Source organism: Clupea harengus, chromosome 22 (assembly GCF_900700415.2).
Source record: "Clupea harengus chromosome 22, Ch_v2.0.2, whole genome shotgun sequence".
Classification (NCBI taxonomy): Eukaryota; Metazoa; Chordata; class Actinopteri; order Clupeiformes; family Clupeidae; genus Clupea; species Clupea harengus.
The window spans coordinates 7,024,386-7,048,755 of record NC_045173.1 but is presented as its reverse complement, the minus strand read 5'-3'; the positions used below and the strand labels follow the sequence as shown (position 1 = coordinate 7,048,755).

At 42.1% G+C, this 24,370-nt stretch overlaps 2 protein-coding genes across 4 annotated transcripts; both read right to left on the bottom strand.

Annotated features, from left to right (window-relative positions):
• Positions 1-7: 7 nt before the first annotated feature.
• Positions 8-15,496, bottom strand: tdrd7a (tudor domain containing 7 a). Of its 2 annotated transcripts, none has more exons than XM_031559619.2 (19): positions 15,396-15,496; positions 14,464-14,543; positions 13,689-13,896; positions 13,244-13,388; positions 12,028-12,247; positions 11,694-11,764; positions 10,342-10,538; positions 9,844-10,140; positions 9,243-9,526; positions 7,012-7,198; positions 5,926-6,037; positions 5,209-5,411; positions 4,795-4,929; positions 3,777-3,860; positions 3,400-3,534; positions 2,780-2,890; positions 2,110-2,525; positions 971-1,131; positions 8-712 (listed from the first exon to the last, which is right to left on the bottom strand). In XM_031559619.2, exons 3-19 carry the CDS (start codon positions 13,893-13,895, stop codon positions 492-494), a joined length of 3,186 nt encoding a protein of 1,061 aa, XP_031415479.1. In that variant the 5' UTR covers position 13,896; positions 14,464-14,543; positions 15,396-15,496; the 3' UTR covers positions 8-491. The 2 variants fall into 2 exon arrangements, with proteins under 2 accessions (XP_031415479.1, XP_031415478.1); XM_031559618.2 differs by lacking the exon at positions 15,396-15,496 and adding an exon at positions 14,835-14,940.
• A 261-nt stretch (positions 15,497-15,757) lies between these two features.
• stra6l (STRA6-like) lies at positions 15,758-23,031 on the bottom strand. Of its 2 annotated transcripts, none has more exons than XM_012831280.3 (18): positions 22,616-22,893; positions 22,074-22,137; positions 21,577-21,677; positions 21,180-21,310; positions 20,952-21,072; positions 20,615-20,660; positions 20,379-20,507; positions 20,007-20,077; positions 18,978-19,089; positions 18,608-18,764; positions 18,169-18,244; positions 17,846-17,927; positions 17,626-17,674; positions 17,181-17,298; positions 16,895-17,014; positions 16,604-16,767; positions 16,351-16,503; positions 15,758-16,191 (listed from the first exon to the last, which is right to left on the bottom strand). In XM_012831280.3, coding segments are annotated over exons 1-18 (1,908 nt in total). In that variant the 5' UTR covers positions 22,618-22,893; the 3' UTR covers positions 15,758-15,979. The 2 variants fall into 2 exon arrangements, with proteins under 2 accessions (XP_012686734.1, XP_031416140.1); XM_031560280.2 differs by having other exon boundaries at positions 16,024-16,191; positions 16,351-16,415; positions 22,616-23,031.
• Positions 23,032-24,370: the final 1,339 nt, after the last annotated feature.

Genomic DNA, 24,370 nt, shown 5'->3' with positions numbered 1-24,370 from the left:
ACAAGAATGAAATTTGTCGCTGTGGCATTTAATGCAGACGGATATTATGGCAATACCAAATAGAGGCAACATACTGAGTATTTTACTAAAAACTAATTTGGTCAGCAGGAATCATCTCTCGCGACTAACTCAACATTGAAAGTGAAATACACACAAAAGAAGACCAAACAAAGCACTAAAAATAAGGACACACATTATGTTAAGCACCTTAATAACTGGTGTTTTGATACAAAAATATATACAAAAGCACAACATAAAATATAATGGAAGCAGGTTCCTCCACTCACTAAACACACACACAAAAAAAGAATAATAAAGTTGAAGTTAATTTGGCTCAAAATGATTACCTGTTCCAAACTTCCAGGTTAACAGAGAATCACAAACCAACAGTATTCTAACAAACATCAAAACTATCTGAACGTAATGGTATGCATATGCATGTTGGCCACGTGTCTGCAGAGGTCCTGGCCACTGCCTTTAAGTGCCGAGGCTCATGCAGCTTTGCTGAGCTCATCTAGAAACTCAGTCATGAGGTTGTGCACCCAGATGTCCCTATTGTCCAGCGCCGTGTCCACCAGGTAGACGGTCATCTTCCTGTCCCAGGGGTGGGCAGCATCCTGCACTGACTCCACCCGAGCTACCAGCGGCTTCTTCTCCACATGATTACGGAACACCAAGGCTGCCTCTTCAGACCACGGGCTCTGCTTCACACCTGAGATCAGGAGAGGTAGGCAGGAAATACAAAATGAGTGCGCAACAGCAAAGACTGAAAGTAACATGTCACGCCTTCTCCTAAACTTACTGACATGCCAGGGACATAGAAAACAGATCACAGTTTGCTGCTGTTGTGTGGAATTCGCACTCAGATAATCAGATAATAAAACTGAACATGTATCTGCCTTAATTAATCCACAAAACATCCAAATCCTTTTTTCTGACAGCATCGGAGGTAAACCTGTACCGCTCCTACCTGCCAACTCAGCAGTCATGGCCTGGAAAGGCAGCTGTCTGAACTCATTGATGAGCGGTCGGAGCTGGCTGCTGCTCACCAGCTCGTGCTTGCCGTAGTCCAGCTCATACACAGAGACCAGCCCATTGGTCAGCAAGCCCTTGACCAGCACACGGTGCCAACTGCAGACACACAACAGCAACAGGTCATCACCATGACCTGCCAACCCTGAGAGGGCAGGGGGTTAAACACGCAAGCCTGCTCAAAAGGGCAGTACAGCAATATATCAGTTGAATGAATGAAAGGTTGGTTTTGCATAGCCTTTACTAGGCACCCTAGTCTTGGTCGAAAACTAGCGAGCTAGCTACCTACAAAGCATGTGAAACCTTGCAAACACCACCATCAGCCCATTGGCACTGACAACAGCTGATGCGAACAGGCATCTTTTGCTGATGATGTCATGCTGTGAATTATTTTCTTACATTTCCGCTGGGTGTTCTGACCCTAACCACAGAACTACATAATGCATGACTGAATGGCTAGTGGGTCCAGCTGGTGTGGTTATCGGTCCTTCACATGACCATATTCCATAAAAAATAATTTGAAGATGATACCAAAAGTAGTAAATTAATAAAAACATACCTCAAAGTGTCAGGTTGTTGCATAGCATTGCTTTTAGTGTTTCACCTGCATTACTGTGGAATTAATTTAACTAATGCCAATGTGTGGCACCCAGCTAAACGATGCAACTAGCATGCAGCCAACACAATGGGTATCTAGGGCTGATGGAATAGACAATTGTCTTAGACCGTTTTCATCTTCTCAATTTCCCAGTTTACATGCTGACTGAACCAGAAAAGCTCTAAACTCCCTCATAGCCTATGGGCTGCAGTAAAGGCAAATGCATCCTAGTGGAGACGGTCAGACATCAACATTCTTTTAGGTTGGTACATTTACATAATCACGTAGTTACAATTTTAGTAACCCTATCGGACGTGGATCGATGAAATCTAACTGATACTCCATCCACTTAATAATGACATTGGTGCATCACTAATGATTACGGCCTATATCACACCCAAATCAATGTGGTGTAGGGGTCATCTTACGCCTTGTCCACATACACAGTGTAGGTACACTTAGGAGCAGTTTGAACGTACTTGTTCTCCACTTTGGCGGCATATATGAGGTTCTTCTCCACAGTCAGGGGCTTGTCGTCCTGCACGCGGTTGTAGTAGAGGATCATCTCCCCCATCAGCACGATCAGCTTGTACAGCTCCTGCCACGGCTGCACCACGAAGTGGCCCGGGTGGCAGGCCACCGACACAAACACATCAAAGTTCTGGCCCACCTGTGGCATGTCCAGCGCCAGGGGCATGGCAGAGTTATCTGTGCTCGGAGGAGGGGCAGCGTCGCCAGTAACAGGCGAGCTGACACGGGGCACTGCAGCAGGGGCAGAGGGGCTCCAGAGGTCAGAGGTCAACAGCTGGTGGTTAACGCTGCTGCCCACATTCTGGCAGCTGTTGGAGGGGAACAAGTAGATGTGCACGAGCCTGGACTCATCTAGCCGAGCTATCTGCAGGGGGAGAACAGACAGAAGAGGCAGGCCTACTCGTTGTGTCCTCCAAACAAGATCAGTCTGCTGCGTTTCTTAGAATATGGACTGAGGAAGGGGTGATGTCAGCAGTCAGGTGACTACAATATCTTCATATTCTATTTTTTTTATAAACTAAAGGACATAACAGTAATAGGAAGTAAACATGGAGTTCACCCACTGATGAGCAAATGACAATGAACCATGTGTCTGTATGGTGTGTGCAAGGCCCTCACCCTCATACTGCAGTCAGTCATGTTGAGTACAGTATCTCTGAGCCACATGATGGAGTTTGGACTCCATACACCCTCACCCACTGACAACTCTTCTAGTCCGCACTTGAAGGCCTTCAAAGAGAGGGGACATGACAAAACAATGAGGACCACAGCAAGGGCAGCATTGCATAAAACTAGCAGCCTAACTAGATAACAGACTTGCCTAAAAGCAAGAACAGCACAGCTGCAGTCAACGCATACCTCATTTCAGAGTAAATATTCTATCCAATTCTATATGATAGGAAAGGCTGAATGGCAGCAAACTAGTCCCACCATGACTTTGTGATCTTGTGTTTTCCCAGAACTGCAATTGCAATTTCCTCTTATTTCTGGGCATAAATCATGGAATTTCTGCATTATTCGGGATTGGTTGTACTAAACTAAAACTCAGTGCAAATTTAACCACATTTTCTGAGAATTCCTGCAGCAAATCTAGTTACTTTTTGCCACAACAATCACAACAAACCCTCCCAAGATCCTGGAGGGACTGACACTATACACCCTCTCTGCAATTCCTGCGCAGGCCACAAGGAGGAGGTTGCGAATCTATGTGGTTTATAGTCCACATGCGTCTGCCTGACCTGGAATGGGATGGTGATGAGTTCAGGTAAGAAAGGCAGTGGGATGTCTCGAAGCTCGATCACCTCCACCGAGGCAGGAACCCCCGTATCCACAAACAGGATGTCCAGCACACGACTGCCATGCAGATTAGTAATCTGAGGAACATCCCAGTAAGACAGAAACAAACTAAAAATTGCAAACTAGACACAGAATTTAGATTATTGTTTAAGACTGATGGACAGATTGCCAGGAGACGGATACGTACTCTACAAATATACATGCTAGGGTTTTGCAAAGATTACAAAGGTTTCCGCACACACACTGGCCACATGTTAAAACAATGTCTCATCTGCATATTGTGGCTATTAGTTGGAGAGTGGGGCCTTTTTCTTCCTACCTCCACCCGAGACCATTTGCCTTGGTGGCGCGCCAGGCAGACCTTCCCACAGAATGGCTTGGCCACCAACAGCTCTGAGCTCTCCTTGTTTGCAAACAGAGAAGAACAAGCGTCAGATGGCGGGCCTAATTTGCTTTGTGATTATATGACTTGTGGAAGCAGCAGAACAGACTGCAAAACATGAAAAGAACTTGTGACAGAAAATCCTGAATCTCCTGAGAAATTTGTAAAACTACAATATTGTAATAACAAGTGTTTTGGGAGTGTATTTTTACATTTGCAGATAACGCATGTGCAGTTTCAAAGGAATATTTCTTTCAGTGGTTTCAAAACGAGCTTCTGGAGACCATGCCTAATTAATGTGTAATAGAAAAAAAATAAGTGTCTGCTAAAATCAACATCTACACAACACTATTTGGTCATATGTATCTAAACCTCTCTCTACCTACTCTGTGCCGTGCTATTCTGACATCAAAACATAAAATATAATGTGTGTTCATAAAGCACATTAGCACCGAGTGAATGTCTTCTGTAACTTCACAACGTCTATTGTGAGGTTATTGAGTTTATTGTAGAGGTGAGTAAGGGGTTATGGGTAAAGTTAGGTTGGCAAATTCCTGGTTCTAGGGAATATGGGTAAAATCACACTTGATAGTGCCAAATGCTAACATAGTTGATGCCATTGACATGCATAACAACGTACTTAAGGCTGAGGCTACTAATGGAAGAGGCCATTCAGTATAGACCAGTACACCAGTATAGCATACAACATTATCTGCCCCCCATATGGGGACTGAGAGAAGGCCTAGGCCATGACAAAGTAGAGGAAACACTACAATTACAACATATGATACCATTTTTTGTTTCTTTGACAAATGTTCAAATGATGCCTTTGGGGTCATTAGAAAGCAAAAACTAAACCAGCAATAAAGCAGGACTGTCAAATGGTGGCAAAATTAAGGAAACTAGGTGTACAAAATGATGAAAAATCAGCTGCTGCATCAAATCCCACATTCACCTGAGATGACAAAAATGACTCAATCCTCTCAAACAGGGCTTTCAGTTTGGCAAGACCACGGCAGGGGACATGGCAGAAAATAGTTCCATCTGAGCACACGTTTGTGACGGAGACATTCAGGTAGGTGCTGTTAACCTACAAATGTACAAACAGACAAACCAGTTAGAGGGGGCCATGGCTCGATCACAGACACAGACATACCAGTTAGAGAGGGCCATGGCTCGATCACAGACACAGACAAACCAGTTAGAGAGGGCCATGGCTCGATCACAGACACAGACAAACCAGTTAGAGGGGGCCATGGCTCGATCACAGACACAGACAAACCAGTTAGAGCGGGCCATGGCTCAATCACAAAATGGGCAACAGAAATTGATGGTTGGAGTCACGTGAGATCTCAGATCAAATTTTCACCTGAAGAGGGTGGCTCATAGAGCCGTCCTGGAGAGTCTTCAGACAGATGTTGTTGATGTTGACATCATCCTCCTGCGACGTGTCGTACAGTACCACCAACGGAACTTCTCCTCTCTCCACCACCTCAGCCAGGAGGATGCGGCCACAGGCCTGAGACTCAAGGACCTTCAGGACTGATGGTTCTGTATGAAAGTCCTTCAGCCCTGGAGCAGACCACAAACACAGTTCATGAATTTACTCACAGCTCATTTCCAGTGAAACTCACTGAAAAGGCCCACAGGCATGGATATTCAGCAGTCTTTAAAATAGGAGATTCAGCAGTCTTTCAATGCGTTGGCTCAACCAAGTCTATAAATAATTAAATCACCAACTTGTCAATTGCAATCAACTGATGATAAAACAAAACAGGTGCCCCTTCAATGGAATACAAATAAAATATCCTGCTTGTTCTAATCTCATCACTAACAGCCTGCAATCACTGTTTACATTTAAGACTTTTAATATCTAAATCAAAAACACTGGGACATGTATATGAGGCATCCATATTCACAACAAAAAGTAGCCATTAAATGTGTGGGTCCAAAAAAACTATTGAGATGCATTTTGCCATCAATGGACAGGAAATCTTTGAGTTCATAGGTGACATGGGGCTGGAGGTAAGAGAGAGCTGCTAGGTGCATCAGACTGGGGTGCAGAGGGGGGGCTGGGGCAACCTGCCTGCAAGGCTACAGGTGGAGGCCTGGAAGGGGAGCTTGAGGAACTTTTCATCAAGTCGTAGAATCTTATCTCTGGCCACCACTTCACTGAAGCCATGGTCCACATAGTACACCTGTAAGGAACCACCAGCAGCATGAGACCATGTTCCATTCAATCACATTTCAGTAGGTGAACATTTGAGGCATGAAAACTGAAGCAGAGTACCGTAATTTCCGGACTATTGAGCGCACCTGAATATAAGCCTCACCCACTGAATTTAAAAAAAAATTATAATTTTTAACATAAATAAGCCGCACATGTCTATAAGCCGCAGGTGCCTACCAGTACATTGAAACAAATTAACTTTACACAGGCTAAAATGAATATCAAAAGTAATACAATAGTGATGCATATTATTAGTTTTGCCAGTTACGATAAGTGCGCTGTTGCTTTAAGAGAGCACAGTTGCAAGAGCGTTAGATTGAAGACAGCGAGATAGAAGAAAGACGCTAGTTTGAAACCAGTGAGCTAAAGAACTTGAAAAGACTGGATTTGTATTGTTGTAAACTTTTTTTTTTATTTTCTAAAGTGTTTTGAGTTGTGCTGTCTACGCCGGTAGACTGGGGTTATTTTGACATTAGTTAAGTTATTGAGAGATACAGAGAAATCGCGTGGAGCTAAGCATCCATGCGGCTGCATCCATGCTAGCATCCTAGCTCCACAAAGCCACCGTAAACACAAAGCCACCGTATACAGTCACAGGTATCATAATCCACAAATTAGCCGCGTCATTGTTTAAGCCGCGAGGTTCAAAGCGTCGGAAAAAAGTAGCGGCTTATAGTCCGGAAATTACGGTAGGCCTAATATTAGAGCATGGGGGGGAAATACCAGAAGATACCAGACATCCCTGAAAATGCATAACTAAACTAAAATTACTTAAATTAGCTAAAATCTATGTTTGGATTATTCATGACCCATGTTGTTCAGAAATACTCTTAGATTTAAAAACACCAGATTTGACATTTAAGAGCTGCTGTTTATCAAGAACAATCTTAAATGTCCCATGTGGATTTGCTGTTGAAGTTCCTCTGCCTTGTATTGGTTTACCTTGACCTTCTCAGCCATGACCTCGCACACCTGGGCTCTCAGCACCTCCTCCTCCTCCACACGCACCGTGTACAGGCGGTTGGCCAGGAGCACAGGGGGCGCCATGTTCTTCTCCGTCGCACTGTAGAACTCCCGCATGGAGTCCTCCATGGCCTCCTGGGCCTGCGAGTACTCCTGTCCAATATACCTGCAGCCCCCAACACAGATGACACCCCTCTTTCATGCACTGGACTACACCACAACACAGATGACACCCCTCTTTCATGCACTGGACTACACCACAGATGACACCCCTCTTTCATGCACTGGACTACATCACAACACAGATGACACCCCTCTTTCATGCACTGGACTACATCACAACACAGATGACACCCCTCTTTCATGCACTGGACTACATCACAACACAGATGACACCCCTCTTTCGTGCACTGGACTACATCACAACACAGATGACACCCCTCTTTCATGCACTGGACTACATCACAACACAGATGACACCCCTCTTTCATGCACTGGACTACATCACAACACAGATGACACCCCTCTTTCGTGCACTGGACTACATCACAACACAGATGACACCCCTCTTTCATGCACTGGACTACATCACAACTAGGGCCAATGATTTTCCGTTTCCAAAAAATGCATTTTCCGTTTCACATTTGGTGAATTCCGTTTTTTTTCCGTTTCAGCTCATTTTGTTCACCCTGAGGTAGATTGATGGCTTAAAATGAGTGAATAATATGTGCCCTTCTTAGATTGTTGTTTGCCAGCCATCAACAGAACAGAAGACTAAACATTTTTTGTTTTAAATGCGATTGGGAAGACGAGCGCGTGAATGTGACTGAATGTGGCTTTAGCGGAGATCTGTGGGTCAACCGTTGAAAAGGGGGGCGTGGCCGGAGCAGAGTTCAGCGCAGACGTGACATTTTCTCAGTGGTTTTGTTCTTTAATTAGTTCATCGTTGCAATCGTTGTTGTGTTTATTTGAAAGAAATATAGCATTGCAGCTCAAAATACAGGGGAATTTGGGCGATTTGTATGAACAAAATGATGTTTCCGTTTTAAAGGTGCAATTCCGTTTGAAAGTGTTCATTCCGCGAATTCCGTCCGTTTTCCGTTATCGCGGAAAATCATTGGCCCTACACAACACAGATGACACCCCTCTTTCATGCACTGGACTACATCACAATTCAGTCAGTAGTCCCAATGCTTCTACAGCTAAAGAAACTCACTAAAATGATTTCCACCAGAACTACCCAATAAATTAGAATTGTACATTTTCGCTTTCAGACTGACTAGAGTCTCATTTTGTAATGCAAAGCCACGGCAAAGTACCAGAGTGACAACGTGTTTATAGCAACAGAGTATATTCAGATGGCACGTCTAAAGTGGCCGAGAACTATTTATTGTCAAACCTGAAATGTTTCGTATTTTTAGATAGCTACCAAAGTCACTCAAACTTCATTCTACTCTCTGATAGACGCAGAGGACAACACAGTGGTGGGGCAATGACACTTTATGCATTTAATGTATTTAGCATGATGCCGTCACTGTTATTGCCACCAGAACAACTAGGGCTGAACGATTAATTGCATTTGCGATTTAATCGCGATATGATAGAACGCGATTTTCTAACCGCAACGTTCGCGATTAAAAAAAACGTGGTCTAAAAAAAAAAAAAAAATAATAATTTTTTTTTTTTTTAAGATGGTACATTTTGCACACAGTGTTTAAAAAGTGCATGCCTAGTGTTTATACTTAAAATGACTTTTTTTAAATTACTTAAATGCACAGTGGCAAAGCCACCGATTTGTTGTTCTTGTTTCTGTAATGAGCAGTTAAATAAAAATGTAAAATGTGGGAAAGAATATTTTACACTAAATGTATCTAATATTGTGTTGGTCATATTTAAATCATTCATTACGTTTTGTTGGGAAAAAAAAGAGGATAAAAAAAAAAATCGCGTATTAAATCGCAATCGCAATATTTTGGTAAAAAATCGCAATTAGATTATTTTCCCAAATCGTTCAGCCCTAAGAACAACCCAATAAATCAGCATTGTGCCCTTCACCTTTCAGACTGACTAGATCCTGTACAGTATTTTTGGCAAAGGTAAAAACTGCAAAGCAAAGCCTGGGCAATTAACCAGCACGTATTAGTCTGAAGCTTTTGGTTGAGTAGAAATAGAATGGCTCAGCCTTATTGAATACGGAGAGCAGGGACCACCTGATGACTAAGCTGCAGGTAGAGAGGGCCTCCACAACCAGCACTGATGGGTAGTCCTCTTTGGGCAGGAGCAGAGGGGGCACCAGCGGGTTGGCCACGGCATGGAAGAGCTTCCGCTGAGGGAGGGGCACAGGGCTCTGGGGCCTGCTCTCGTCCATGGTGGGCTGGGCGTAAAGGATGGCCTTCTTCTTATTGTCAGGCATGGGGTACTCGATCACACAGCAGTCACTCAGTGCAGACAGGTCTTCCAAAGCCTGCGCTGGGAAGGTGGTCCTGAAGGCTTCCTGAAGTGGGAGTTCAAATAGTGTTGATCATCAAAACATTATCAATTCGGAAATTTCGGAAATTAGTTTTTTCCCCGGTCTAACAGATTTTGATTTGCCATGGTATATTTACCATGATTCACTGCTTACTGCAAAAGCCCCCCCCCCCTCAAAATGAGGAACACCTCTTACAGCACAATGTTAACAAGCTAGCTAGGTGTTTGCAAGGCATATTTGTTGGCTTTCAGCTAGCTGTATCGCTAGTTTTAGACAATACTAAACAGCATGGCATGTGCGCAGCAGAGAAGAATTCCCGGCAGGGTGGGATGTTGGCCTACCTGGAAGAGCTTTGGCACTGCATGAGCCCACAGGCCGTTACTGTACTTCCCCAGCAGCTCCTGCAGCTTGTGCTGAACATCATCACTCAGCACCAGCGGGCCAGAGGGGGGCGAGGACACCGACGTCGGGGACAGAGACACCGGACTCTGAGGGGGGGTGGGCAGGAGCGAGAACTTGGGGCTGGTGGGGGTGGATATGGTTCGGGGTGGAGGAGGCGTTGGAGTGGGCTTTGAGGGGATGTTTAGGGCGGGATACACAAGGCGATCCACTATGTTGTTGCTTCCAGGCTTCTCAACCTTTTGAATACATTAAATGAAACAAAAGTAATTCCAACTCAAAATCCAATTACCACTTGAATCAGCCTATTTTCTTACGCAAGTTAGTAAAACCCAAATATATACAAGATCCAGAGCTCTTCAGAACACACTCAAAATACAAATAAAATATAGCTGGGTGGAGAAATGTCCAGGTCATGTTCAAAAAGTGTGGATGCTTACAGAGCAGACATGGGTCCATTTGTCCATGTCCTTCAGAGCAGAGGGATGGAGGTCCAGTTTGAAAAGGTCTCGGTAGAGTTGAGGAATCTTCGACAGCCACACCCCACTGCTGTACTTTGACAGAAGCTGCTTGAGTAGCCCTTGGATGTGTGGGACCTGGGCAGCGGTCAGCTCCTTGACCACCGCAGCCTGTCCACCTGGAGCAGAGAGGGAGCTGCTCTTTAGAAGTCCTCACATAGAAGTCTCAAACATACAATGTCTTATTTTATTAACATGTATATATTTATATTTTTAAACATTACCTATTGAAATTCACCGCAGATTCATGAATAATGTCAAGATTTGCATACCACCAACTACCTATACTGATTGGAGACTGTTCACATTCAGAAGTTAGCATGCAAAGCTGACCTTGACCACACAAGCACTCTGACGTGAAGAGGTGGAGATTGTTGCATTGGTGAAATTGACCCAGGGAACGCTTAGATTAAGTTTGGAGGGCCTCACTAATGGGTGGAGCATCGTCCCGTGTACAAATATTAAAATGGACTTAACATGATTCAAAACAAATTTCCATGCAAAGGAGCACAATTGCACACTACACACAACCCACAGGTAGTAAGAGAGGCAAAGACTGCAAAACCTCTGTGACTGGAGCACTGGACAGAGAAAAAAAAAAACATAATAATAATAATAATAATAATAATAAAAACATTTGATTTAAAAGTGCCTTTCGTTACACCCAAGGTCGTTTCACATACACAACAAATAGTAATAAAAGTCTTTTAAAATTAATAAATAATAATAGGGCTATAATAATAATAAAAAAGACTGCAAAATTTGCCTAATGAAGTCACATGACACCGCAGGTGCTAGACTATTGACCAGAGCCAATCTGTAGGAGGGCGAGTCATGGCTAGCTTCTCTGCAGCGGCGCTAATGAGGAGAAGCAAACAGACTGGCTCAAGAAGAAAGGAGCGCCGCAACAGCAGAGGCTGCCAGAAGTTGGTAGGAATGACATTTATGTAAATAAAATCTGATTCATTTTTAAATTACAAAATAAAATAACCTAGATGGAATCCCCGTTCAGCATCCCCGTTACTAGACAACAACATGACTGCAACACTAGAAAAGTTAAGAAAGAAAGTAGCAAAAAAGAATTATACTAAAACCTATCTAAGGCAGACACTGAAAAGAAAATCAGGTCCTACGGTATAGCCATTTATGTGCCTTTTGATTCAATATAAAATGGGAATATCATTTCATGTTTTAGATACGGCAATTGGATATAGCAATATGCATGAAACTGAATTAATCCCAGTCCACAAAAGGGTGTTTTTAACCCTACTTACCACTGCTTTGATGTGTGTTCTTGGTCACACACACTTCTCTCTGGAACCGTGAAGATAGTGCAAGTCGGGGTCTAGAGTGAGACACAAAGCTAGTGAGGCTGGTATATGCATCTGAACAACAGCAGCAAAACACAGTTGCATACATTCAAAATAACAGAAGAGTCCAGTCACATGACCATTTGGGAGACAACAATTGAACGTGTCTACAGGCTAAACTTGGAGCATCACTCCTTATATACCTCCCAGACTGTGCACACACATGCTGCTGAGCCATGCTCATACTTCTACCACCTAGCTAGTGTTAGCTTAGTTCATTAGTGCGCACTGACTGTACCGTTCAGTCTGTGAGTTGGGTCTGAAAGAGGTCACACTTGGCTGGTTGTTGGTGAAGAACTGCCTCTGGATGCCGTAGTTTCCTGGATTTGCCATGCCACCACGGCCGTAGTTCCCTGGATTTGCCATGCCACCACGGCCGTAGTTCCCTGGATTTGACATGCCACCACGGCCGGTCCGACTCATGTACTCGGGTTGCCTTAGGGAGGTTCTGGGCTTTGCTGTAGAGAGGAACACCAATTGTAGATCCTCATCCTATTTACTGAATTATCAACTAGCTTCTCAGTGAGCAGTCACATTAAACTACTCATGAACAGGGTTTTATTGATGTCCCAGGAAACACACCTTTGCTTTTTTTTGCATTTAGGAAGTCATGCATCAACAGCTATCAGTACAGTACACTAAGGCTTAACCAGTGATATTATAAAAGTGTAAATCAGAAAACAGCTGGTAGTCTGTGGTTCGTCCTTCTTCCTCTCTGTCAACTAGTCCTCCCATAGAAAGGCAGTCCTGGGCCACATTCACACAATGGTTTGTGAAACGGGTTTAACAGAGTATAACTCTACTTATTACAAGACCTTCACTTTGTTTCGACCTGAACATAGAACTTAGGTTTTATGTGCATAAGATTGCACAGAACAAAGTGGGTTACTAGGACACTGCCCAGGCTTAGAGGGCCAGCAGCACACACACGTCATCAGAGAGAGGCTTCATTCACCAGCAAATTAAATGAGCGTAGCTCAGATTCCTTACAAATAAACTTCACCAGACCTCTCAAGGAGAAAGACGCTGCAGGTTTCGTTTACTTTTAGTCTCCTTGATACAAAGCCACACTACACAGGCGGCAGGGCTCAAGATCAAACAAACTTTTGTTCTAGTGATAGATAGCACAGGTGATTCAACACCATCTAATGAGATACCCAACACTACACAAACAAACGGAGGTGAAAGAGAGTCACTGTGCACTGAGAGAACATAATATAATGTAATGTTCTGGAACATCCTAAATGCAGCTGACTCCCCTGCTGGACAAGCAGCGGAATGTGCTTGGTGCTTTTGAACAGCTGGCAACCCCCTGGGAATCAGTTGCAAAACATGGAAATGGAAAGTCAGATGTTATAAATACCATGATCATGCAAAATCATGATCCCCCCCCCCCCCTTTCCCCACCTTAGGCTTTTCATTAGTAGGTACTATAGCGAAATAACAGTTCTTACCATGGAGCATAAATGGGGTTGCAGACTTCACTCTCATATGGCAGTTCACCATCTTGGCACGGCCAGTTTTTTTAGGGGCACGCTGACGGGCAATCAACTGGGCCATGTGTGCCGTCTCCTGACACACAGCAGCAAAGCACATCCCCTGCAAGACAGGTTTAAGGTCAGCAAACCAGGCTGAAACTCTACATGTGCTGCCCATTGGACTTTAGAGGATGATCTGACACAATTCCTCTTTAAAGGTTCTGCAAAGTGCAATCTTAATCTTCTCCCAAACTACATACTAGGTCTTGTTCAAAGTACAGGCCATTTTAATGCAGTTAAAAGTAGTCCACTATTCATGTTATTGTTGAGTAATCTCTGATGGGGCTCTAAACCAATGGCTACTTTACCCCTCATGGGCCTGACCTTTAATCTGTTCTACCTTCCACCATCTGGTCCTCACCTCTCCAAAGTGATTCTGTTCCATGCGTACCACAGAGGGAACACTCCTGAGGAATCCCTCTAAGGCGGGGTAGCCCATCTGCCTATGCTGAATAAACTCCCCGGTAAGAGCCCTGTAGTCGGACTGCAGTCTCGTCACGGACACTCCATTTTTATTGGACTGTAGAACAGCCCGGAGCATCTTTTTTACCAACTCTATGTCAGTCATCCTAAAAATAAATAATTGGTGTTAAAATGACTTTCCAACACTGCCATTTGTCCCATCACCTCACAGCATAGCTGCCATAAGATGCTAAATATATTCGACATATATATATATTCACAATGTAGGCTACATGGTAGGAAAGACAATAAAATGTCCTACATTTAGGAATGAAATGTTAGCTGGCAAATTTCTGCTGTTAAAGTATAATGATAATTTTGCTTGGAGGTGCAATGTAGATGTAACTGTTACCCAGGGAGTAAACGATCACAGCTAGTGTATAGTAGGCCTCTTGAAGTAACACTGAACATAAATTAGGCTTAAGTGTGCCAAAATAATAAACCGAGCCTTTCACTTTTGGAATACAATTTAAATGAATGGACTTTTCAAAACAAATGTATGCCCAGAGTAACAAACGTTAGGCGGGTCTTCCATGATAATATTTAGGTTTCAGAATAAAACGTTAACATGTAAAATCTGAACGCCCATGTTAGTAAAACTTTATGGTAACTTTGCACAAGGCTGATGGCCTTGGACTGATCGATATTTCACGTTGTTAGCCGGCTAACCTTACCTGAAGTAGTTCGCATTGGTGGTGGTGTCACAGTTCACTTGGTTGTCTTGAATGGGGTACGCTAAAAAAAATAACTCCCCCTGAAAGGAAATTATTTAACAAGTGATTAATCATTTCCTTTGAGGCACACTAAACGTCTCTATTGAACAAGCAATCGCTAGCAACCTTTTGCTAACTAACTTAGCTAAATAGGGTGCGTTCGATAGCTAGCTAGCCATCTACTGGTAAATTAGCCCTTCAATTTCAAAGCGGTTTAATTCTCCTGTGTGTATTTCTGATTAATTACTGGTTGTAGTTTTGGAAATGGTAACGCAGTTAATAATAAATAGTACACAGTAGACACAAAAAAAACGTAAAATTGTGTTAGCTACCTGCTTAAAGGATAAGGACTAGATCATCAACGTCTGCAAATCTGCTGCCAAATTCCATGTGTTACTATGCTGTGTCATTACTCATTAGCGCCAAGTTCAAATGTAATGTCTTGGGAGAGAAAACCTGGTGGTGATGGGATTTTTTTTTTCTCCCTATGTTAATACACAATTGCAAACGTTTTTTTTTTAATGTAACATTTGATTTTTGTGTTATATTTATTTATAGGCTACTTTTATCATTTAACTTTATTTAGGAAAAACTACTATGATGATTGGAACATTATCTTAATTGACGTTGCCTATATTTAGCCTACATGATTGTCAACCTAGTAGTTTATGCAGAATAACTCCAAAAAATGACTAGGCTACCACCTACATACAGGGACCAGCTTAACCTGTTGCTAAACAGACAGACAGAGACGGCAGTCCGAGTCCTATGATAGGATGGAGGCTGATAGATGTTGAATTTACATGAGAAACCGAAAATAATATCCAAATATAACTATTATTTAACTATTTATATGTACAAATGTCTCAAGACGTCGATTCCACTATTCTTACCTGCGTGCTGTCTCATCAGTTCGATGTTGCCTGATAGGAACGGTCCCTAACACGCCCTCAGGCTCCGACCATGTTTACAGCAGATTTGTCACACTGACTCTTGTATGGTTGGTCATTAAAGCACACGCGGTGTCTGGTATTCAGCAGGAGGCAGTTCAAGTCGCTGAAAACATTTCACGAGGCATCGAGAAACAGAGCACTGGCTAATAGGAGCTAAACAATTTAGCCAGCAGGCACTACATAGGCCTAAAGAGTTTACACAAACATTTATCAGATATCTGCCTAACTTTGCTAATATGTGCACATTTTATACAAGACTTAGGCATAGGCAAGTAAAGAAAAATAAACAGATCATCCAGGAAATCTGTAAAATGTTTTTATTTGGTTATTGATATAAAATATACAAGCGCTTAAGCTTTAAAATAGTGGTAGCTTTAGATACGCTGTTATCTCAGAATGTGTACATTTCCCACAGCACATTTGATCAAAGAGGACTATGTTTAGTAGTCTATGTAGTGGACTGTAATGCCAAGTCAATGAATCTACCATAAATCTGCAATAAGGCTGAAATTGGTTATTCCCAATCAAGTGGTCTGATCAGGTCGCGGAGTAGGTTGTGTTACTGGATCTGGTGATTGTTTAGCCTGTGACTCCATCACCCGGGCAGCAGTGATGGCGTTGTAGTTTTCTTGGAGAGACACAGACCTATTCTTCCGCAGCAAAATTAGTTGTGGATTCCTCTGAAGGGTGTAGAGGAGTAGCCAACGACCTTTCACCCTGCCTTCTGTGTCTGACTCTGTGGGACAGCCAAGACAATGAGAGATACCAAAATGAATTGTTGAATAGTTGACACTTCAACATTGTGCTCATATACACTGTTAAGGACATGATGGATGGTAGGCTACCACAATGAGGACTGTATGAGATACTGAATTTTGTTGACACTGTAGCCTACCAGGTGTTGTGTTATGGAACTGGGAGTACGTGGACGTCCTTCTTTGTCTCTGTTTTTCCAGTGTTCTGTTAAGCAATAGATGGCAAAAGCAGACCATTACAGGATTATCCTGGTAATGGTCTGCAAAAAGCATACCAATCCATGTACTGTACCCTGAAAAAGAACCATAGTCACAGATCGACACATATTAGATCATGATATGTAATGTTTAAATATGTGACAATGAAATAGAGATAGTTGCAATGCAGAACACCTGGATCCATTGACTCGTAGCCCCGTTGCATGATGGTACGGTCAATGCGTGACACAAGCCATGTTCCCACGATACAGCTCATTAGTAGTCGCAGGATACAGTTACTCAGACCCATGATGACGTTGTAGAAAAAGAAGAAGTAGTTGAAGTTATGGAAAGCCTTTCTGCAATAAGACAGAGAGTCATCATTTCAGTGTGTGTGTGTTTGTGAATGTTAGTCTTACAGAATTCATACAGTATAATATTTCTAAAATACACCAACACACTGATTTAATGAATTCATGACTTTACCTATTATTAAGTGCTAAAGGCTTCTCTTTGTCCTGTGGGTCTAATTTGTCCTGAAGGAAGAATATCTGCACCATAACAATCTGTAATATAACCAGAGCGATTACAATGCCGATGGTCAAGCTGAAAGGTAAAGGAGAAAGAGAAAAGATTTCATATGTAAATTTCAGAATGTGGCATGAAACTGATAAAGCAAAATGTAGTTGCCAAGGAAGTACTTGCATAGGTAGACCGAGGTTATTATTCAGTTCAAGGTGGTATACTAGGGCAAACTCTGATTTATACTCACAGGACAAATCCAAAATTAGTCAGCCATTCCACAAATCGTCCTTCCTGAAGTGGTATAACCACTCCATAAACAAACAGCACGGCAAAGAGGAACTGCACAAAATGCAAAATAAAATACCCTGCATTGATAACACAGAAACATGTCAGAGGTAATTCAGTCAGTAGTGTTCCACCATATATTGTAACATATTCCATGTTTTATAGGGATTTGACCGCACAAGGGGATGTTTTCGGCATGTGTGCTACAGTAAAAGTTTTTGCTCACAAAACTGCTCGCGGTCAAGTTGTTTGAGATATACTTTGGCAGAGAGGGCCCTATAAAGCTTAGGATGCTGTAGTCTATATAAAAAGTGACAAGGACCACCATATTCGTTTCTTTAGGGAATTGGTACTTGGTTATTGAAATTTTCACTTTGTCTTGGATGTTGTAAAGATTGCTTTCTTACCCCACAAGGTGAAAGCTATTTGCCATCCTGAGTATCTTGCAATGGCAGCCTTAAAAAGATACAAAGTTTTGTGCTGAATGTTTGTCTTAACACATTACAGGACAGAAAGTGTTAGAATATATCAAATGAAATCCCTTGTTTTTAAACTCAAACATGGCCAAACCCCTGTAGTTCGAGTTGAACAGTCTCAGTGTAACCTGAAGGGGGCAGCATCACTCACCACACTCACTGCAGAACTCGGGTTGTGAAACTTCTCAGGCAGAAACCCTCTCTGACCAGCCCAAAGCCTTCGCAGGTGTTTCCTGTAATATAACGCTTGGTTAAGCTTGACTGATCAGCATTCACATCATTTGCATCTAATAGTACACATTTGGTTAAGCTTAAATGATCAGCATTTACAGCATTTGGTGGGGTTTTTTCACTTCATTGAAGTACATGAAGTTGAATTACAGGCTGTATGTGTATGTATATTAGAATACATTGCTTCAAAGTATCATCTCAAGTTAAAAGTTTAATCGTAAGGTCATCAAAAGTACAGTGCACCTGTAACATGCTAATACGTGAAAAGTGTAGGACACAGAGGTCAAACTGGCAAAGATGGTTGTGGCAAGCCAAGATTCTGCAACAGGCAAGGAAGAAAAAATTAAAATTATAATAATGCATTAACACTGTGTAATTATACCCAGCCTTAAAAGGAGAGATGTTATTATTTTTCATCTTATTATTTTTCAATCATTACATTCCTTGAGCTAGCACAATATATATATATGCTGTTGAAGAGCCTATCTTTCCCACTTGCTCCAGGCTATTGGGATCACAACACGAAAAGCTTTCACAACATGACAATGCCAACAGTATCGCCAAAAGACATCAGTTAGCATGGTAGTAAGCTTTCATCAATGTCAATTGTGCTGTTGTTGGTGTTTGCAAGGTCTTTGCATGCCTCTTACACCATACGTTTAAGAAGGAGTAGAATTCTTACTTCGAGCTACATCGCTGAACTTCTCAATTTGTGGCACTAAGGCAATGAACAAATTGTTTGTGTGATTGCAAGATGCTGCCAGTTCTGCCATTGAGTCTTTCAGTGCATCAAGTTTGTCAAAGGCGTAATCACTGAGACTGTAATCAGTCAGAGTGACCTAAAAGAGAAGAGTTGGAGAGTATGCGGTGACACAGACTCTAGCTTTGTGATAGCTGTGGACCAGTTATATTGGCCACTTTTAGTTCTGTGTGTTTTCTGCCTTTCACAATATTGTTTTGAAAATGTGACTGATTTAAAATAAATAAATTCACAAGCTACAAAAACCAGCATAAATCAGTGAGTGATTTAATTTAGGGTGGTGGATACTCACTGCATACAATCCAATGAGACATATGACAGAGGTTCCAATCATTCGGTTGGGAAACTTGAAATTAGGGTCCCAGTCATAGATTTTCCTCTGGAACCAGCTTTTCTCTGATAATCTGTAAACAGCCCATACAGGGGATTTAGAAACGATAAATAATTATGAGCAATGACATTCATTGATGAATTCATGAATTCATTCATCTCCACCACAAACTGCTGTTAGGCCTTCATTACCCAACTGACCAGAACATACCTCAAATGCATAAAAGACTCTGGTTCTTTATGGTTTAGCTTGAAACTGATATTTGCTCCTGAAAGGTTATCTGACACTATTCCTTTTAAGACCAATGACTGTATAGTCTATATACAGTCAATGCTGAAAGGGTCACTGTTACACTCAAAATAAGACACTGAGCCACAGTGTCCCATTGATGCACCTCTACTCTGATGTGACATGGCGTAACACTGCAAAAGACATATATTGACTGGCCAACCAGTGACTAGAGGGTTCCTGGTTGAAGTCTAGCTCCGCGTCTAAGTATCCTTTAACAGGATATCATTTTATTGCCCTTTTGAGCTGAAATTTACTAAATAGGTCCTCAAAACTCATGTTGCAAGTTAAATTATTTTTTTCAATCTATTAACATTTCTGTATTTGTACTTTAAAACAACAGTTTGCAGGTTTTTACCATTTATAAGGTATGATTTTTTAGGTAACTATTGTTTTAACACCCATAAATTCATTTTAAGGTACACAGTCATATGAAAGAGAGATAAACACACCTGCCTTTCTCACTAGCCAGCCAAGCTATTCAGTAAGTAGTTTTAGTGGGTTGCCAAAATGTGAGAAGCTTTCACAGCATGATTACACCAGATGCCAAAATACATCAGTTAGCAAGCTATCTCGCCTTTATCAGTTCCAGCTTTTTTGCTGTTAGTGTTTCCAAGGCAAGTTTGTCGGCTGTAATGTAGTTGTTCCCTCTAGTTTTAGACAAATCTCTGTACAGTACATCATAGGCCTATTTGACTTTACCGTTCAGAGGGTCTCTTGAGTAAACTTTGCACATATCTGGCCTGGTGACTCTGCATCAGCTGTTGCTCTTCCTGCAGAGATTAAAATAGGAAGTGAGTACAAAAACACCCACACACCCACCCCTACACACCCCCACACACACACACACATCTACACACACACACACACACACACACACACATCTACACACACACACACACACACACACATCTACACACACACACACACACACACACACACACACACACACACACACACACACACACACACACACACACACACACACACATATACACACATATACACACACACACACACACACACACACACACACACACACACACACACCTACACACACTATTTGTCCCTAACCTCCTCAGCCAGTAGTTTCAGATGGATGCGAACAGACTTCACTATCATATACACATAACGCCCCAGCAGGAACAGCAGGCACAGCAAAGATGGCCACTGGAAGATCAGCTTCTGCCAGGGCCCGAGCACCTGAGCGGGAAGCACAATACCAGCCATGATCACAGATGTTTAAGGTCTGCCGCTCGACAAGTGCATGGCATGAAAATTGTGCAATCTCTATTCATTATGCACAGTACCTCTCCACCAGGACAAGTGGCGATGTCCAACACTGTTACAATCACCCTGAGAAACCAAAGTCGTGGGGGGGGGGGCAAAAGAGAATCAACAGAAGTAGAACCAAAATCTGTTTACACATCTTCCTCTTTACGATACATTTTAAGCAACTAAGAAATAGATGACCACTTCCCTGAACTGGTGCAAAGTATGATAGCTGTAGTTTCAGGCCAACAAAACATGGCAAGTTATGTTAATCAATGCAGCACCGCTTGTTTACGCAACACAACTGTCTAATTACAGATGTTTGGCTCCCTTTGGGGAGAGGCTGCACAGAAGGCAGGGTGTGGAGACACTGACCATGTGAGCGTGTAGAGGAGGCCCAGAACCCCTCCATACATCCTGTGAGGGGTGGACAGACAGGCGAAGAATGGGTAATAGGCCACACCCACTTCCAGAGCGCCCACTAGATACACTATTGCTAAGAGACATAATAACTCACATTCAGGTAACTTGACTTTTTAGGGGTGATCGAAGGTTGATATTGGATTATTCTAGCTAGAGAGCTCAAAGAAGACGAAAACCTACCTCGAGCCCAGGGTGGTACATTAAAGGGAAGATATCCCTCAGAAAACAGCACTAGCACACTGGACGACACAGCACCAAATGCAAATCCATATGACCAGCGGTTACTGAGGCTGCCTATGAAGTCTAGGGGGCTGACATGACAGACACACAGGTATACACACACAGACACAGGCTGAGATTCATTACTTGTTCCATTCAGAGATACATCCTAGACATATACATTCTTGACATAGACATCTTAAGATTTCTTTTCTTAATCCTTTTTACTGTTATGAGACCTGAGACACCTGAGAATTGGACTTATAGCTGTTAGAAACGGGGATTAGTATCACATCAGCGGAAAGAGTTAGTCTGGAGAAGCTGTGATACAGAGGTCATGGTTCAGAGTTCGACTCACACAACAATGCCAAAGTGACCTTTAAGTACAGGGAATCGCTCATCCAACATCCGCTGTTTTTCCCTCCTCTGAATGAAGGAGAGAATGGCCACAATGAAACACTGAAAGGGGGCAGAAAAAGTGGTTAGTTACCAGAACCTGGTGGATGACAAATTATATGATGGTTGTGGTCATGGTTAAGGTATTTGGCAGACACTTTTATCCAAAGTGACTAACAAAACATATTTTTTAAATGTTTAGAACAATAACAATAACAAATGATAGCATGACATGTACAACATTAATAATAGCAGATTATAATAGAAGATCACAATTCTAACAATACTAATAATAAACAATAAATATAAATATAACAAGATTGTTGGTGGTCTTTAACCACTTCTTAAAAATACTAAGGCTGTCAGGTATGGTGATGATGGTGTTTTGTTTGAAGTTGCACTTTATATCAGTCCTTTAAAGTTTACTCCTGTTGCTTTCGTAGTGAAATGGATACTTACTGAAGGGACCAGGGAACAGTGCAGAAACAGGTCAAAAGAAATCCCATTCTCACAAGTATGGTTCCTGTCCAACAGACAGCACTGCATTAGAATTAAGGTAATTCACAATTTCTTGCTTTAACATAATAAAACATAAACATACACACATACAGAAAATACTGAACAGTTCCGTGCCAGGTGCTAGTTACATGATGGCTGGCGAAATACTTATGATGTTCCAATCAATGGTTCACATCCAAATATCTCAAAATAATCTCTTGTTTTGGCATCACCGAAAAGCATGAATTAGCATATGTTCACAGAAATGTAAAGTTAAATTGAGATAATTAAATCAATGTTTAAGTATTATTTTAATGATTAATGAATAGTATCAATTCAGCTGTTAGGAATATAGTTTCAGTACAAGCTCAGACCAAAGTGTTCAACCTCTGTACTTTAAGCTCTAAGCACCTCATATTACGTATGACTCATTATTAATCACAATCCCCAGCAAACAACAGTCGACAGTGTTTGGATCTGAACATTTAGCACCCTATACTTACATTCTCTCTGTCTTGTTGAAATAGACAGAGAGGTTGGACAGCAGGTGAGTAGGAAGTGGATAAATGGGATCTCCAGTGCACTCACATACACCTCATCTCTTACACATACTCATTTGGTCTGGCCCTAACACACTTGCGTCTACTCACTTCCTCTCCCCTTTTCACAGCACAGTTATGACTCTAAAACCATGTGATCAACCTTTGATCTGCCTCAAATACACACACACACACCTATATATATAATTACAACTGAGAGGGAAAGTAGAAAGAGAACAAACAGACTTGTGCTCTGTTGACTCCTGTGTTAGAGTGTGATGTCAAAGCAAACAAAGATAAGAGTTTCCTCTATCTTTTGGAATGTATTGATCCTGGTAACAGCCATGTCTACTTAGTTCTCCCGTCACAGGGACCATAAGAATAATACATTATAGAGAGACACCACAAGTCTCACATCAGTCTAGGGTCTCGCGGGTAACGTCATGCCATGGAATAGTATGGGGAATTGTACAGTATTCTGGTGTTTTGATACAGAGCTCACATGCTTGAGGATTGCTAAATTATGATATACAATTTGTGCCCAGATTCCAATTTCACCCAGATACAAACAGTTCACACCATAATCTCTGGAGTATACAGTACCACAGATGTAACCCAAGACATCCTTCATTGTGTCTGAAAGACTTTCCTCTAGAAAGATGTAATCCACTGCTATAATTTATATAGGGCATCTCACATTTCTAGAAAGGCGATTTAGGGTTTGTTTGATTAATACTGACGTCCAGTTTTTCAGTGTCGTCCATATCGCATCTCGAGTTAGGCTACTCAACACTAGAGGACACTGTTGGAGAATGTTTCATTACACAAGTTATGTAAAAATAAAGATTCAGAGAGTGCACAGGAACACTGGGAAATTCTGTTCCTTCAGAATTGTGCATCTTGATGGCAAGAAAAACTCCATACTGCACCTTTAAAGGGATGGTTTGATTTCTTGCTCCACACCACTAGAAGTCAGGGCTAGCTCTATGGACATGGGAAGCGGATCTCCTGTCTAAGAGCCGACTACAAAGAGTTTAAGTTTGTGAGCCAATAACCTTGATAAAGTATTAGTCTCATTGTGTTGCTCTTAGGCCTACACACATTTCCCTCCACTCAGCCAAACCAGCATCAAAACCCTTCGCTGCATGTCTTTGCCTGGAGCTTCCCGACCCTCACTCCCTATACGCCGATAGAATGCACCAGTCAGGTCCTTAAAGGTCTTACGCCCTAACCCGACTTGCTGGCATCTGAGTACACTGGTTGTAAAACATCTACTATGTCTATGGGGCCTCAAAGACGTTGATACTACTTCAATATTTCAATTTATGGACAGCATCTGTGATTAGCTCACTACACTTTCATTTTGAAAGCAGACATATTCATTCTGTTTTCTGCCTTTACATCTCTTGCTCCTGGGATGTCCTTAAAGGCACTTCGATTGCTCTGTACTTAAATCTAGTCAAGGAAGATGCATAGCCTGTAAATGCTGTTGTGGTAAAATAATGGTCTGTACTGGCCATATCTGCTTGAGAAAACTATGATACTCATTCCTAATCTAATACTATCTCACCACAAGGAAATCAGAGGTCAGTGTCTAGACAAGAAGGGCTCTGAAAGGAGTAAGGACGCATACAGAATGTTCTCAAGATAAACTAACAAACAACCTGACACAACTGAGAAAACCTTGAAAACCTGCATGCTAGAAAAGGAAAGCAAAGA